Source organism: Erithacus rubecula, assembly GCF_903797595.1.
Source record: "Erithacus rubecula genome assembly, chromosome: 1".
In the NCBI taxonomy this organism is placed as follows: Eukaryota; Metazoa; Chordata; class Aves; order Passeriformes; family Muscicapidae; genus Erithacus; species Erithacus rubecula.
In genome coordinates, this window is record NC_136658.1 from 12,362,235 (window position 1) to 12,379,746 (window position 17,512).

The 17,512-nt window shown below is 33.3% G+C and overlaps 1 protein-coding gene across 2 annotated transcripts in view; it reads left to right on the forward strand.

Annotated features, from left to right (window-relative positions):
- The window catches only part of NCAM2 (neural cell adhesion molecule 2), a 249,976-nt gene that overhangs the window by 210,143 nt on the left and 22,321 nt on the right, over nt 1-17,512 (forward strand). For both annotated transcript variants that reach the window (XM_079305097.1, XM_079305098.1), the window contains exons 13-15: nt 604-723; nt 2,857-2,978; nt 10,011-10,191. In XM_079305097.1, coding sequence (XP_079161223.1) covers nt 604-723; nt 2,857-2,978; nt 10,011-10,191 — 423 coding nt within the window. The remainder of the gene's footprint in view (nt 1-603; nt 724-2,856; nt 2,979-10,010; nt 10,192-17,512) is intronic.

A 17,512-nucleotide genomic window follows, 5' to 3' on the forward strand; every position in this document is an offset into this window, starting at 1 on the left:
AGTGGAGTCCTTCCCCTGCACTGCCCTGGGTGTCTGCAGGACAGCTCTTCTCACATCTCCATCCTGCTCTTCTCTGGCCACAAATGCAACTGTACAGTAACCTTATTCCTTCTTAAATATGTTTTCACAGAAGGCTACTGTCACTGATGGGCTCAAACTTGGCCAGCAGTGGGTCCATCCTGGATCCAGCTGGGATTGGTTTTGTCAGCCATGAGAGAAGCTTCCAGCACCTTCTCACAGAAGCCACCCCTGTAGCAGCCACTCTACCAAAGCCTGGGTGTGCAAACCCAATACACTGACAGTCTGAACATAAAATATTGGTCCCCTTTAAGGTCCTTAATTGTTGCCTGTGGCTTCTCTAACACTGACTTCACTGTTCCTTCAGAAGAATAACTTGCTCAGTCACAATTATTTTATGCAGATGAAAAACGGGACTGCTAGAACTCAACAGAAAAAGCTAAGTGTGAAGTCAATGTACTGTCAGAATACGAGACTCATTAATTTACAAGTGAGGAAAGCAAATTACGAAATTGTCTTACTTTTCTTTTTATAAATTTATTACTTCGTCAAATTTTATTCCTCTTTTGTTTTTCTTTCCTTTAGCTATGGTTGTTCTGAGCAATTTGGAACCAAATACAACGTATGAAATCAAAGTAGCTGCTGTAAATGGAAAAGGACAAGGAGAGTACAGCAAAATTGAGATCTTTCAGACCTTACCTGTCCGTGAGTAATACTTGTGCTGTTAAATGAAAATTATTATTGTTATTAGAATATTCTAGATTTGAATTATGATCCACCATAGATAATATTTCAGTTGCATAATCCACTCTCTATTGTATTACCTCAGTCTTTGCATTGTCTTTCAGAAATCATGTTTTGTTATTCTACCCTTTCAAGAAGTATGAGTGAACTTAAATTGGAGAATTTATCCCATTATTTTACTTTTTTGAGATTCAGAAAGTCTTTATTTGATACAATGGAGCAAAAACCATGAGAGATACTAGAATAAGAAATTTTTCTCATTAGCATTCAGCATATTATCCACATCTAAGTGTAGTGAATTGGCCATATCTAGAGACATTTATTCACCAAACTATGGTGCTATTGTTCTGCATTTATCAAGCTCAAAGAGAAATCTTAAGCTGTGGAAGAAATTATGATAATAAATTGTTTTAACTATGACTATATGCAAATGTGAAAATCTATGAAACCAATTCTGTGTTTGTAGTAACTATAGGCCAGAGATTCAGATTAAAATATTAAGGAGAAATGGAAAATATTTTTCCTAAATTATCTTTAAATAGAAACAACAGTAAATAAATTAAATACACAGAAAGGAGCAAAGCAAAGGAACTACCAGATGGCAGTGTATAGTAATCAAACCGACATGTTGAAATGCATCAGCTGCTACTGCCAGACCAGTCTGTCATAAATCTGGTGCAACTGAACTCTTTCCTGAGTAGGATATTACTCAGTGTATCTAATACTGGCCCTAAGGGAATGAACAATAAAATTAATGTAACTACAAAGAACACAAAATATTTCTCTTATATTATATTGTATTATATTATACTATGTTACATTATATTATATTATATTATATTATATTATATTATATTATATTATATTATATTATATTATATTATATTATATTATATTATAATTATGCATTTATTCTGTCCAATACATTATGTTTTATTGCATTATATATTTCTTCTGTCCCAAACAGTAAATTGGCAGCTTTCAAATTTCATTTTCTTTAAAGCATATAGATATTCTAAATATATTCCAGGACAGATAAAATAGATTAATGGAAGAAGGAAAGAAACTGAAAGAAATTTAAATTTTATATATATATATATATATTTGTATGTATGTATGTATGTATATGCTATCTGATAGAAAACTAGGTAAGATTTATGTTATGATCTAAATTTACTTTAATAAATGCTAAACACAAATAATACAATTATCTCTAAAGGAACAGTATCTCTCTGGGTAAATGCCCATTTGCAGTTATTTTGAAAATAAGACACTTCAGTATATGTTCATTTAGGATCTCTTTAAAAAAATCTAATAGGCATTGCATATAGAAAAGATAATCTGTTATTTTTTTACTATAGAAGGGTCTTAAAGTGGCTGTTAATCTTTTGATTGCATGTTTAAGGCTACCTTTATCTTCTCATTACAGCTAAGACATTTGGTTATAGTTTTAAAAATATTATTCTTCACATTTACTCTTGATATTGGCTTCTCTAAGAAGTTGTTCTTAGATTCGACTTGGTGCATTTATTAGAGATTAAATTACTGTAAATTTTAAAAACTGTATTGCAACTTAGAAATCTCACATAGGATTAAAAGTTATGCTTAAATTATGGATGCTTACCTGTAAGAAAGTATATTTTAAACTTGTGTGAGTAGCAGGCTACCAGCCTTGCTAAAATGATGACTGAATGGTTTTGGAAGGAAATTCTATTTTAAAATTTTGGAAGTCATTTCTCAAAGAAACGAATATTTTTTTCATGCTTCACATAATTTTGTTTCCATGTATAAGGTATCTACTTTAAAGCATATTTCAAGCACAGTATTTAACATTCTTATAAAAGCTGTCTTGTAATGCTGGGAATGATCATACTGATTTTAAGATTTTGGTTAATATTATTATGAACAGGTTCCTGACTGTAATCTAAGATTTATCTCACTGCTGAACTATTATTACTATTACTATTACTATTGCTATTACTATTACTATTACTATTGCTATTGCTATTGCTATTACTTTTACTATTACTATTACTATTGTTATTGTTATTGTTATTATTATTGTTATTGTGTACTGTTTGTTTTCTTATTTAGGGGAGCCAAGCCCCCCTTCAATTCATGGACAACCAGAGAGTGGCAAGAGTTTTAAACTTAGCATAACTAAACAAGATGATGGAGGTGCCCCCATACTGGAATATATTGTCAAGTACAGAAGTGTAAGTATTTTAGTTGCTCAAAATAAGTGAATTATGCTTGTTAATATCTGCTTTTAGTACAGAGAAAATTGTTAATGTTATTTGAAATTTGTAGTAGAAGTGGGATGTTCATGTTCTGCTTTTAAAAACACAGTAAATTAACAAACATTAAAATTACACACTTAAAGGTTGTTTGAACAGCCAATTTCTACTCTATTATGAATGCATCTGCATTGATAGAAAACTATATTGCAGTGCTCTATATTAATTGGAAATTACATTAATTAGCTGATCACATTTCACATGTTCTATGTGCCTGAATTCCAAGTCTTGTATTACAAAAGCCAAATAATTGGCACATTGTTGGGAATTTCATGAGTTTTGGGGCACATATCTGTTCTTAGACAGCCATTGGGCAGAGTTTTTTAGCATTTTGTCATCTAGACAGGTCTATTTAGGTTCTCTCATCAAATCTGACAAGTTTAGAAAACAGGCTTTTCTGCAGTATATAATCTATTTTAAAAATTGTGGCAGGTTTTTTTTTTTTAATTATTATTATTAATGTAGCTGAAATACATTTCCTGATGTACTATGTTTGGAAATTATTGGATTGAAGAATTAGGTGCAGAGCTGGCAAAAGTGATGCACATTCCAAAATGTGCACTTTTGAAAAATTTCCTTGTGTAGTGCTTTTATCTGAGTAGACCAATTTCACTGGTACGTTACAGCAGAATTTCATGTCGATTAAGAGCCTACAAAATTGGGAATGTAACACTGGATATCTAGACATATTAAATGCAAGGTAGTGAGGACTATATTTATTCACAGAAAATAAGCAAATTTTGAGAAATTAACTATAGAACCTGTTGGAATATTACCAAAAAGGAAAAGACAGTTGTAATAGGCTTGTAATGGGCTTTTGTCACCTTTCCTGATGTTTGCTGTCATGTAACTTTTTGATTATAGTCTAGGGATTGTCTGAGTACTAAAATTAGAATGTAAAATTATTCTCCTATGCTAAATATAACCAAAGAACATTAGTAGCTCCAAATTAATTGAAAAATATTTGGTAGCACTCTTAAGAGTAGTCTGAGGGAATGACCAGAAGTTATTCTGCTATCACTGATCTCTAAATCTTAGTTGACTTTCTTAAATTACTTTCCATCCAGTGAATACAGTTAACATAAAAGTAATTGCAAGAAGACAAGGGTAGTAAAATATGCAATACAAGATAAAAATGGAGTTTTGCAGATTTGAATTTCCCAGTTAGATTATAATGCTTTTAATTATTTACCACTGAGTACAAAATAAACTGTTCAGATATAATACATTCATGTAGCATGGAATTTAGCCTGTTTTATGATTAAAATAACATTAAATTCTTTTGCTTCTATCCCAAAAGTTTTTTGGAAACCTGATTTTGATCCTGTGCTTTAACTAAAGTACAGCATTATAGTATAAAAGGTGACTATTCCTTTGTGCTGTTGGAAAGTAAATATTCAGTTTAAGCAGTAAGTGGAAACTTAAAAGGTTACTGATGAAGATAGTTTTTCCTTGGACCTCAAATCCTTAGCTCCTTGATCTTCCAATTGAAAAAGCATTTTGACTAAATTAAAGGCCTTTCTACAACAAAAGAAGCAGAATAATTATTTTTTGTGTGTGTGTTTTAATCAGAAAGAATGAATGCTATTTAAAGTCCATAATTATCTGTTGACTGCTTCTCTTCTATCTTCCACATTGGTAGTGTTTAATTAGCTCTCCTGTAGCTCTTGTCAGCCTCATTATTAGCACCTGAACCAATGCATGTTTGAAGAGCATATTTGATACACCCCATACATCAATGGCTTTTTCTTCAAAAGGTTAATTCACCCATGTGCGAGTTTTATACATATTTATTTTTTTAAACTGGGGGAAGGACAACCTTTAAGATATTAAACAATATTACAGTAAGATATTAAACAATATTACAGCCTGGCTAAGGACAATTGGTAAGTTTTTTTTTTTCCTGGAAATTGTGTATTTCATTATGTTGAATATTCCTTTCCTAGCATCAATTTCTTCATATTATGGGCAGGAATTATTGACTACAATCAGATAATAAGCAGCTTGACATTTTCTTCTGCATTCCAGAGTATTAGGTACTGCACAATTTTTATGATTAGCAGCCTCAATTTTTTCATGATGTTGCTCTAAGAAAGTTGAGAAAGCATGACAAAGGTTCATTGATGGAGTCTGAGGCTGATGGCACACATTGCCCTCAAAGTTACTGTAGGGAAGAACAGGAAGGGAGAAGTAAAACAAGGAAAAATTGATTCCCAGTAACCACCTGGAAAGAGCAGTGAGGGGAATTCTCTAGGGAAACATCCTGTCTGATGTCAGAGATGACCACACTTCTCATAGGGATTCTTTAACAGTTTTTTCATCGGGGCCAACTCAAGCCTCCCTTTGGTTCTTCTGCTTATGGTGCTTCCAAAGTTGGTTGGGACACACAATGATGTGTGGGTGTTTCACAACACATGTGAAGCCTTATCCAGGTAAATTATGGAAATGTGTACTGAATTTGTTATCTGATGGTGCATTTACCAGGTACCAGAGTAATAAATGACAACTGAGAGGGGAAAGTTGAGGAGGAGGGAGTAGTTGGGATACAGGGCAGTGTCTGTCACAGCAGCTCAGGGCACAGACAGGCAGAGAAAGGCAGGCTACAAAGCAGCCTTTGGAAGTGTTGACACTGCTTAAACTTACTTCATTATGCTTAACAAGAAAGTTCTGAATAGGTATCGTAGCACTGCTAGGTCACAGAATGCCAATAGTAAGCTAGGGAAAAAAAAAGGAAAAGAAAAAAAAAAAAAAAAAGAGTGGTGAGGGGAGAAAGTTGTTTTTGTTTTTCCCTGGCTGGGAAAATTTTAGCAAATATTTGGAATTAAAACAGAATAATAAAAATAGCTCTCTTTTATTATTATTAACTTTCTGATGGAAGAAAGAAAAATTTACTAAAGTGACTGTTTTTTACAGGCCTAAAAGTTGTTCACCTGTTTTTGACCTATGACAGAGTTACTATAATTTTTGGCAGATAAGTTTGATGGTTTATGTGCTTCACTCTGAAAAACATTCACACTTTTCTGATTGTAAAACATTTTAATTTTGTTTCTTTATGGTGGTTCTATAACAAACTTTATAGATATAAAGTATTTAAAAGAGATAATTTGTCATTTGCTCCCACTCTGAGATACCTACCAAGAAACAGGTGAATGTTTTTGCATCTCTAGGTTCCAGTCTACCTACCAGATCCTCCAATTTTTTGTGCATTTTAGCACCACGCACATTACCAGCTGTTTTGTCCTTAGTTCACTATTTGCCTCTGAACTTCATTACCTCTATTAACCAGACCTAGAAATCCATAACCCAGTGTAATTAATTCTTGTGAAGTCACTGTTTTAAATGATCAGATTTTCTTCTGTGAGGATTTCTTGATGTTTTTTTCCTACCACCTTTCAAGACAGTGTGGTGTCTCCTGTCCATTTTTTCATCACAGGGATCACCATAATTAGTCTGTCTGAGCTGAGTTTTCAACTCAAAGATTTAGAGAGGATGGAGAATAATGGAAGAGTTGAAGGAGGTTAATCACTTTTTCAAATGTGATTTTGGATACAGTGTAGAATGACCATTAAAGAGAGAAATGTTATTTCCAGACTGGTGAACTGTTGCCTAAACAGTGGATTGGCTTTACTTCCACTGTTGTCATGTGTGCCCTCAGTTTTGAGCAGCAGTTAATTCATGGTAGACTGGAGTTTTACACTGCTTTGTTTTTGTGGATTGGTTTGTTTTAGGGGAGTGGTAGTGGTTTTGGTTTTGTTTTTTTCAGGGTATTTAGGTAGTTAGGTTACAGCTGTCTTAAAAATTTAGCTCAGACTCTTCTCTAATAATTTATTTTTATTTAAGAATAATGCCTGATTTTATTTCAGAAAATGTCTGATGCTTATATTATGAAAAAAATATGAAGCAAAAATTATATAAACCCAATATATGCACATTTAAGAAATAATAATATGAGGATTTTGCTGTTGATTTTGTTTTGTGTTAAAATAAGGCTGAAGAGTAATGGAAATGGGCAGTAAAATCCCTGTAACTGCCAGTGACCTGCTAGATTATCTGTGGCCTTTTGTAAAGTAGTATTTCTGCATAACAGGAAACAAAATAAGATGTAAATAATGGAACAGTTTAATCTCTGAGGTTGCAGATCCCATCACAGTTTCTGTAAATATGCATTTGTTGCTTGAATGATTATTGAAGCCATTTATATTAATTCACCCCCCAAACTAGACTACTGTTTGTAATTTAGAAGTTTCATTCCTTTTGTTGTAGAACTCTGTGCATATGTAGAGCTTTCTATAAATTTTAAGTATAAATAACAGAACAACCTAATAAGGTACAAAGTGATCTCTCTTCTGCTCCTTAAGCTAGTATTTGAAGGGTTCTATATTAAACAGGGAGATTTGTGAGAAGATTTACCTGGCAGACCCATGATTTGTGTTCTCATCCCTCTTTTTCCATTTCTACACTTACAATAAATCAAATGTGGACACATAACTGAGCTCTGCTTAGGGAAAAGTACTTGAAAATGAGATATAGCTGAAATAACACATATAATGAAGGACATAGAAGTTGTTTTTTTTTCTTTCTTTTTAATTTTTTATATTCCTTCCTTTAAGAAGCCATAAGCATGCAGTACTCTGGAAGAATTCAACTGTTTGTCTTAAAAACACACCTTTTTTTCCCTGAAACTTTATTCTTCTTCCTCCTGATTTGTGTTTGTCACTTTTCAAAAAAATTTTCGGTCTTTGCACTCAGGGCTTGGACTTTGTTTCATTTATCTCAATTCACCCATTTGGTTTTAGTTTCAACTAAATTATGGTATGGAATAGCATATGCATATATCCTGTTGCATTTCAGCTCATTCATTATTTTTCACCTTACCAAATTATGGAACATCTGCCTTTTCAGTTGTTCTGTGTACAGAAGTGCAGCCTCATTCTATTAATCACATAGATTTTTATAATTTGTTTAAAAAATATATTCATATCTCTGTTTACAATAATTTATTTTTCTGCAGGAGCTGTATTAAACCTTTAGTTTCCAATTCAGTATATTTTTTTGTCTTTCTGTGCTTCTGAAACCCTTTGGAATTCCCCAGTACATTCACATGGCATCTGTGCCCAGTACTGAAATCATGTTGGGAACTTCTGATTTATGTTGATATTCTTAAGAATCCAGCTGTATTTTTTCTAACTCCTCCCATACCTCACAAATTTAAACAGCCATTAAAATACAGTCCTATGTAACACTGCTATTCCTAATATCACTAAGGAGTATTTTCATATGCATATTACAATCACTATTAACTCCTTCTACTTCAGCAGCACTGTGTAAAAATATACTTTGTAAAAGGAGTTTAGTATAGTGACAATGTGAGTGGATTCACTCAGGGTCAAGTCAAGTGATTGCAATGGAAAGTATCCATCAGGATATTGAAAAATATAGTTACAGAAAATACCCTTTGCACTGTATGGTGAATAAATCATTTTTGGTCCAGTGTGTAATTTTTTTTTTCATGATTTGTAATGAACCTTCTAACTTTTTTTTATTAGTCTATCACTACACAAAGTAGGAACTTTCACTTGGATGAAAATATTCCTGAAAACAGGTTTTGTTGAATTTTGATTATTCTCAGAATTATAATGCAACAGTCACAATGCTAATTCAGAAAAAGCAAAAAAGTTTATGAAAAGGTGAAGTCAGTATGGAAAAATTGCCAACCTCAGAACTGCTAACAAATAAATTATTGCAGCATTACCCACAAGGGAATTTAGTGTGTCCTTTATTTTCTGAAGGCTGGGGACAGAAAATAGTTAGTCATAAGGAACATGACTGGTCCCTGAACTCTCTAAATTAGTTGCTATTTTCTCTGTAACCTGTGTCAGTGAAGAGCAAGATGCTTCAGCAAAGAGCCTAAATAAAGGTGTGCAGCTAAAAAGTTATACTTGCAGGTACTATAAGCTTGTTTGGCATTAAATTTTCCCATTAAATTACACCCACTGATTGGGGTTGGATGGGCTGGATTTGTCTGTCAAGAGATATTTTAGCCATGTTATTGAACCTCAGTGTTTCATAAGAGTAGGAATGTGTGGATTCTTACTGACTGTTATTGGTTGTCGCTTGAACAAGATGACTTTTTTGGTTGACAAGATAACTTTTTGGTTGATAATGTTTATTATTTTATCCTTCTATTAGTAATTGTGTAATTTCTACTTATTAAAAAAAAAAAATAATGTATTAAGCACTCAAAGTAGCAATTTCAAAGGTAAGAACTCCAGATTTATGAAATGCCAGAATTAAGTTTGCAATGTAAGTCCTCATTTGTTCCCTTTGTATAGATGTCTTAATTACCTGAACTATGAGAAATTATGAGAATCCTTTTTTGTCTAGAATACCATCCTAAAGATTTGCAGGTGTAGACACAGTACTTCAATGATGTTTATATTTTTGCATACAGCTGTTTTGTGAAATGTTCCCATGTTGCTACAATTAGTGTATATATTCATTAAATAGCTTATGTAGGATATAAGCAGATCTAGACTCCTGAAAAATTCACGACTGGGTTTAATGACAAGTTTCTTTGTATGAATATTGATCAAAATGTAATTGAAATGTCTGTATAAAATAAACTTCTTATTTTTTTAATAATTTATTATATAAATGATTAGCCTGCTGTTCTATAAAATAAAAATCAGTGTTTGAACAAAGAATAAATTGAAGCCACAATTTTTAAAAGGTTTGACCACAAAATTCTCTAAATCCACATTGTCAAAACATGATAAGGAGTAGTCAAAATTGCAAAAACCCTAATTACTCAGAACTCCAAAATTACATTATTTCAGTGTTCATAACCTCTGTAAAGGCAACTCCACATTTTTGTGTGTCGTGTAGATACAGACTTTAGACAAATAATACAAGAGTTTGTGGGAATTGAAAGAAATATTTTGGTCTTTACAGAAAGATAAGGAAGACCAATGGCTAGAGAAAAAAGTACAGGGTAGTAGAGACCACATCATCTTAGAGCATCTTCAATGGACCATGGGTTACGAAGTACAAATTACAGCTGCCAACAGACTGGGTTATTCTGAACCAACATTGTATGAATTCAGCATGCCACCAAAGCCCAACATTATTACAGGTAAGTTAATTTCACTGTGTTTTCTCCCTATGAATTATTTCCAAATCAGAGTATAGTGTATGTAGTTGAGCATAATGTAATTGAAGTCTTTTACTGGAAAAACTTGAGACCCCAGACTTTATTAGCAGCAAAAATTTGATTCAGGACCCTTAAATGGGACCCTGTCTCCCACTTTTCTCTTAGAAAAGAAGTAATTTTTTATATAGAATAAACATTGATTCTTCAACTGTTGATTGGACTTATCATGAAATACAGTATTTAAGATATACCTGCTTTTCAAATTGCCTTGTATTGCTTATTGTCTGGTTAAGCCAGTTATTTACTAGAATTCTTCATTTCAGTACCATCTCTACATATGCTTTGAGCTATACATGTAATAAAATCATTTATTTTAGTGTCTGATGAGGTTAAGATTTCCAATAGTGTTGTATAGATACTGTCTGAATGATTCACCCTAACACAGTGAACAAACCAGTCTTCTATGAAAGTGATTTACAAAATTTGAAATCTAGAGAAATTTGTTCACATTTTGAAGTGTGTAAATAGGAAGGTTTGAAATTCCATTTAAGAAAAACTGCATTTTAGTTAAGAGTGAGTGTATGTGTTTTAATGCTTCCCAGTATAAGGCTTTATTTTGATGCAGCAATGAAAAGTCATTTAGTTAAAAATAAGCATAAAAGAAGGTATTTTCTGAAGTATTATGGGAAATTTTATTTCTCTTAAAAATGTTATGAGGAAGAGATTTCAAACTTTTAATTAAAATTATGAGCTACACCTTAAATAATTATTTCCAAATTAGATCACTATCATCATTACCCCTTGAAAAATAAGGTTCTAAACCTCAAACATAGTATTTTCTTTATTTCTTTTCAAACTCTTAGTATATTAGAATCAACAAAAAACTTGCCAAATAAATGTAATGGTGAATATATTAAAATGGAAACCATATTTTGCCATATTTTTGTTCAATCTGAACACCTGACTAGCATTGATACAATGCCATTGAGCTGGAATGAGTCATATACCAACGTGCCTCAGAAAATTTTGAAATAATTGGCTATTTTTTTTCTTGTCTATTGTGAGTTTCCTTCAAATATATTTTCAGGAAAGTTTTTTCAATATCTCTAATAGATTTTTTAATATTCCATAGCAGGTTCTTTTTTTTTTTTTTTATATTGGAAACATCCTTGCCTTTAATTTATTGAAAAGAAAACACAGTTGTAATTCATTCATAGACTCAGATCCAGTTCTAGTACAAATATTTGTTCTATGCACTTGAATTGAAGTAAAATTGATTTGCATCTTGATTGAAATTCAGGGTCTCAATAGGTTCTGTGTACTTGTTTATAAAAAGCCAAGGCCTTGTGATTGCCATCATTCAGAAATAAAATTTCCCATGATTGAAAAAGAAGAGAGAGAAAAATAGATGTAGGAAAACTTATTGTCCCAAGGAAATAAAAATATCTGTCAAGTAGAAAAATACATGAAAACTTACTTTGGAAAGGGATGAACCATTTTTCAATTTTGCATATTTGAAACTAAAATATTACTTCTTTTGCAATGTATTCTAACTTAGCCTTTTATAATTATGTAAACTACTCTGTTCTATTGCCACATCTGCTGTAGCAGAGAAACTTATTTCTCCTCTGTAAGTGATAATATAGGTGGTCTCTTGACATTAAAAAAAAAAAAAAAAAGGTAGCTTAGTTAATTCAATTTCAGAAGGAAGATAGAACATTTCTCTCTAAAAACAGTTTTATAGGTGCTTAGGGGCTTTTTCCTTTCAGTGCTCTCCCATAACCTCTAAGTACTTGTTAGAAGTCTGTTACACTATTTAACTTCAAGTCTTCTTTATATGAATCATTACTGCAATTATGACTGTGGAACTAATTAGTTTCCTTGACAACTGTTTTTTCAAAGCCTGAAAAAGAGTGTGAAATTCCCATCATAAGAGCATTCTGTAGGCAATTTTTAAAACTGTGTCAAAAAGAAATTTAGAATCAGTGGAACATTAATGTTCATATTCATGAGTCAGCATGATTATCTTGTTTTGAAATGGCATAATACTATAATCACATTATTATATTATCTACATATATATGCATAAAGCTGAAAAATATGAATGCATTCTATTAAAATTTAATAGATTTTGTGTATAAAATGCTTACATTTGAGCAGAAATATTCTTTCAGATGTCAGTTAACTCTGATGATGCACTGGTTTTTTTGAGGCTCCGATATTGATGTCAATATTAATTATTAATATTTATTTATAATCTTAATTATTTGATATTAATATCACCTAAGAGTCTACAGATTAGTTTTAAAAAGGACATAGGCAACAAGAATGAAACTGGGTAAACTTTTGAATGAAATCTGCATAATTTGTCCTGTGCTCTTTTAATAGATTCAGTAGCCTAAGTTTCCTTTCATATTATTGATGTATTTATTAGAAAAGCCTCTAAGCTCCTGAAGGTTTTCATCTGTATTTCCCCAAATCTGTGGCACTTCAGCTGAACTGAATCTTTATGTCTGGCTCTAAATTTAAACAGAAATAAATCTGTAGACCCTACGTATGCAATCTCATTAATATTATTTATTCAGAGAGAATTTTGATATCCCCTACCTAACATAATACCCTGGTGAAGGGTGTGCAAGCTGATGCAATGAATCAGAGACCTGAAGGGAGATGGAAGCCAGGATTTTTTGGTTGTCCTTCAGTGGGTGCTTAGTAGGGAAATAAGAGTTGTCACAAGAAATGAAACTTTGCTTCTAAATTCTGCAGAAGGAGCTTGTTTGTGCTTTCAAAAGCCATTGAATATCAGGCAGAAGTAATAATCCCTGAAGGCAGGAACTGGAAGCCAAAACTCTACTTATGTGAATATACAGCTCCTGTGGGCACTGGATCCACAGCCTCTGCTTCCTAGGGAAGTGTGCAGGCACCAGCTCCTGGCTGCAAGTCAAATTCCATGATAATGCAACATGATGATCTTCTCGTAATAGTCCTAGGGCTGGGAAGGAGCTTGGGGCTGCAAATTGCTGTCTGGCAGCAGGGAGGTGCATAAATGAGACAGGTATTACTTTAAATTTTCACATGGCTGGCCTCAGCAGCCTCCAAATGTAGATCTACTTTATTTCATATTGTGTCTTTCTAGGCCTGTAACACAGTATGCATTCACCGAGTCTCTAAAATTTCCTCACAATTTGTAATCCTTTAAATCCAGGAAAGTTTCCTGGTTTTCTAAAGGATTTATTGGCAGAAACTTTCACTGACTTTGTGAAATTCTCAGCAAACCTTCTTAAAACATTTTGCTTTAAATAATTACGAGCATAATTTTATTCATGTATGTATACACATACACATACACATATACATATATTAGTGAATATTATATCTATATATCTATATATACAACATTTGCCTTACTACTTTTCTGAGCTATTTTTTGTGGTCACTATGTGTATTTCACATTTCACTTAGGCATATGAACATATATTTTAGATTGGAGAAAGGGTGACACAGTCTTAAACACAGTATTTTATGTGTTCCAAAATCTCACAAGGGATGTCAGTTAGCAACATCTGCAGGCAGGTACAGTGTTAACCTCCATGTGTTTGCCTCTGAGTGAGGTATTTATCACACTTTTTGTGCTGATTTGTGCCGTTTTGTAAAATTTTCCTCTGGCTTATCTATACTGTTAATCTTCTAGTCCTGTGGGATTCTCCAAGGAACTGTGTGCTTTAGTTCTTTATCCATGTTAGGATATCCATGGCTTCTGCAGCCCTAAAAACCCCTGGGAACAGCCCCCATGAGGTCCCAGAGCTGACCCTACAGCCAATATGCATGGGCTCTTTTTCTCTACAGTGAGAAAGGAGACAGAGATTCTGTCTTTGTACCCCTCAGCTGGCACAAAAGTATCCAAATCTGTTGTCATTCTGAACCATTACAGTTGCAACCTAAAAATACATGTAAAGGTTTATACTAAACCTCAAAAGAAGATGGAATGGAAGGTGCTGTAAAGATCCTTTCTGCAGGTATTAGATATATTTTCAGGAATTACCAGCAGATTTATGAAGATGCCTTTTTCCAAAGGCTCTTATGCACTCAGTGCTGTTATTTTGAAAGGGCAGTAGATATATTAAAAATGGTTGCAAGTTGTGTTTTATCACATTTTTTTTTCTTTTTTACTAGAAGTTAATAACTTGGTGCAATAGTGGGAAAATGAAAAAAAAAAAAAATAACAACAAAACGTTTGGGGATAACAAAAGCCTCTTAGATCCATTTTTCTTACTTTGTTATATTGGATATTAGAGGGTGGCTTTTTTATTTTTGTTTGTTTCCAATACTGCATGAACTGTGAGAGTAAAATTTTATTTCCATCCTGAAAATGCTTTAATCCCTTGAACATCTCATTATTTTTTTTTCTGCGCATGTCTATCACCACACTTTAAATCATATAGTGGGTGGCAAAAGAGGGACAATAATATATAGTATTTTCTCTCATCACCACCAATAGCAGAGATGATAATCACAATGTCAACCATGATTTTTATCAGTAGTTTTACAAAAATACAATGGGAACTACAGCTGCCGTGATGTGAATAAAAAAAAAAAAAAAAAGAGTAGCTCTTATCCTTCCTTCAAGTATGTGTGTATATATTTGGGTTTACATTTATGTATATAAATTTTATGATGTATTACTAAATAGAGCTTTTGACCTATATGGACAGCATTTTGTTAGAATAGGAGCTAGGTAAGCTTTTTCATCCAGAAACTCAATGTTACTAATTAGAGCAAAAGAGAAACCAGTTTTTGTGTTTCTCACAGTTTTACTTCAGGGCAAGTATTTTCCTTAAATTTTACTCTCAGTCAAGCAAGTAGGTGCCTTTCAGGGACAGAAATAAGTGCTGTATGATCCCATCTGTCTGGCTGGGGCAGTTTTTTTTTCCTGTCACCTCTTCAATCAAAAAGCATATTCCCTTTCTGCTCCCTGTCTCTCACACCCCTTCCACCCCAGAGCTGTGTGGGTCCCCCTTTCTCTGAAGGGTTAACTCTCCCCTGACCATGCCTCCACTAAGAGAAGCCAAAAAATCACTCATCTTTTATTCTCTACCACAAAACTGTGACACATTTGTTGACTGAGCGTTCCTAAGGGCAAACTTCCAAACTGAGCAGCACTTGTGTCCCTCGAAACACTTTCCTATATTTTAAATCATTTCATATCTGTTTGAAATCAGAATTTATGTGATTGCAACCAAGCCTAAAGGTCAGTGTATAACATGAGAGCAGGATTGCATGGCCAAGATCTCTGCTGTTATTTCCATTAACCTTTCTTGCCTTGAGAGCACATTGCTGCCTCTTGTTAAACTTGATGTCCAACAGAACCTCCAGGGCCTTTTCTGTAAAGCTGCTTTCCAGCTGGGTGGCCCTTAGCTGTGAACTGATAACCAGGATTGCTTTTTCTCAGAGACAGAGGTTTGTACTTCCTCTTGTTGAGCATCCTGATGTTCATCTGCCTATTTCTCTGACCTGAGGGTCCTCTGTGCTTCATCACCCAAATCATTCATGATGTTGAGTAGCATTGAAACCCATATGGACCCCCCCCCCCATTTGACTCCTGGTATCTGTTCTCAATTCTAGGAAAAAATAATCATTAAATTAAAGTTAGGAGAATTGTGGGGACTTTTAGTTTTCTTTTGTATTCTCTTTCCATAGAAAAAAGCTAGAAAGGCTGCCAGTGGGTGCTGGAACCAGGACCAAATGTCATCACTTGTGGCTTGCAAATTGCCTGCTTAAATCCCTATAAAAAGACTAGAATTTTCCAGGATTGGCCTGATTTTAAGCCTATGGTTTGTGTCTACACTGCCTTTCTATGTATGTGTGTACATGCACAAACATCCATCCGTTTGTGGCTTCTGGTAACTTTTGAATATAGCTGACAGTTTCACTAAATTTGTCAGAGAATGCAGACTTCAAAATTAAAACATTCATATAATTTCTTAATAAAGTCATATCTGAGAATAGAAGTAAAATTCTCAGTAGTACAGTAGGCAAAATATTGTATTAAACCCTCCCACACTTCAAACAATTGGAATGATTTGGAAAAGAGTTGTTGACATTTTCTGACCCTTGATCCTACACCAACCTGAACATCTGCAGTAAATTTAAACCACAAAAGAGAAAGAAAAAAATACAGAAGAACTTTGAAAGATTTTCACAGGTAAAATTTCTATTCCACAGATCTGAAACTTTAAGTTGATAATTAACATCTCTTTTGTATGACTTTTTGCATTACAGGATTTCTCAGTCTGTCTCTACAAATCTGACTAGTTAGGGTTTTAGCTAAATCTAAAATGAAGAACAAAATGCAGGAGTCAAAAAAGAAAGCCTGTGGGATGTCAGTCTCCCTGGAGCTCTGATCATATTCCTAAGGCAAGGAAGAGCTGCAGCATTATCCTTGTGAAGTTGCCTGACTCATTTTCTCATAGACTGAAGGTTATTGTAATTCCAAAATAAGGATTTGAAAATGAAGGCTTTTGTCTGACTTTTTTTCAGATCGTAATCCTGAGCTAAAAGTATAAAGTAAATTCTTTAGCCAGTATTGATAGAAGAATAGTTTTGTTATTTTCTAAAGAGACTAGAGAGATGAAATGTATCTTTGAGATCTCCTGCTTTGAGAAAAGAAGTTGGTGGGGCTCACACCAATCAAATTAATTAATATCTAAAGCTTCAGAAAGATAACAGCCTCCACAAAACCTATTTGGTTTTGTTTTGCAAACCAGTACTAGAATATTTGAATAAGAGCTGTTTCTCATCAAATCCAGGTGATCATTGTTGAAAGTGATAGGGCATGCTCTTGCTCTAGGCTAAAACCAGCTGTTTGCTCTATTTTCTGCAAAGACTAAAGATATTACATGAAAAGGGTTAGAAGTCCCTCACTAAATTTGATAGAACTTACTTGATAAGAATGAGACACAATAAGGCTTTCACCATCAAAGATGTTAACAGCGAAAAAACACACTACTTTTTAATATCATCTAATTCTTATGATACAGCTATCATAGACATTAGCTACCACTGAATAGCAGAGGAGCAGCAATCAAAGAGCTATTCTGTATTCTCAGAATTTCTGCTTCAAGAGGAATTTAATTTTTTCTTTAATCCTATGGATTTTAATTTGCTTATCTTTTTGAATGCTATGAAGAAAAAGAGAACCACCATAGATGTTTAATGTTGAACACCTCAGTAGAGATATAGGAGAGGATGGAATAATGTCCATAATTGTTCTTAGTTTATTTATATTGCTGCCTATTGTACTTGA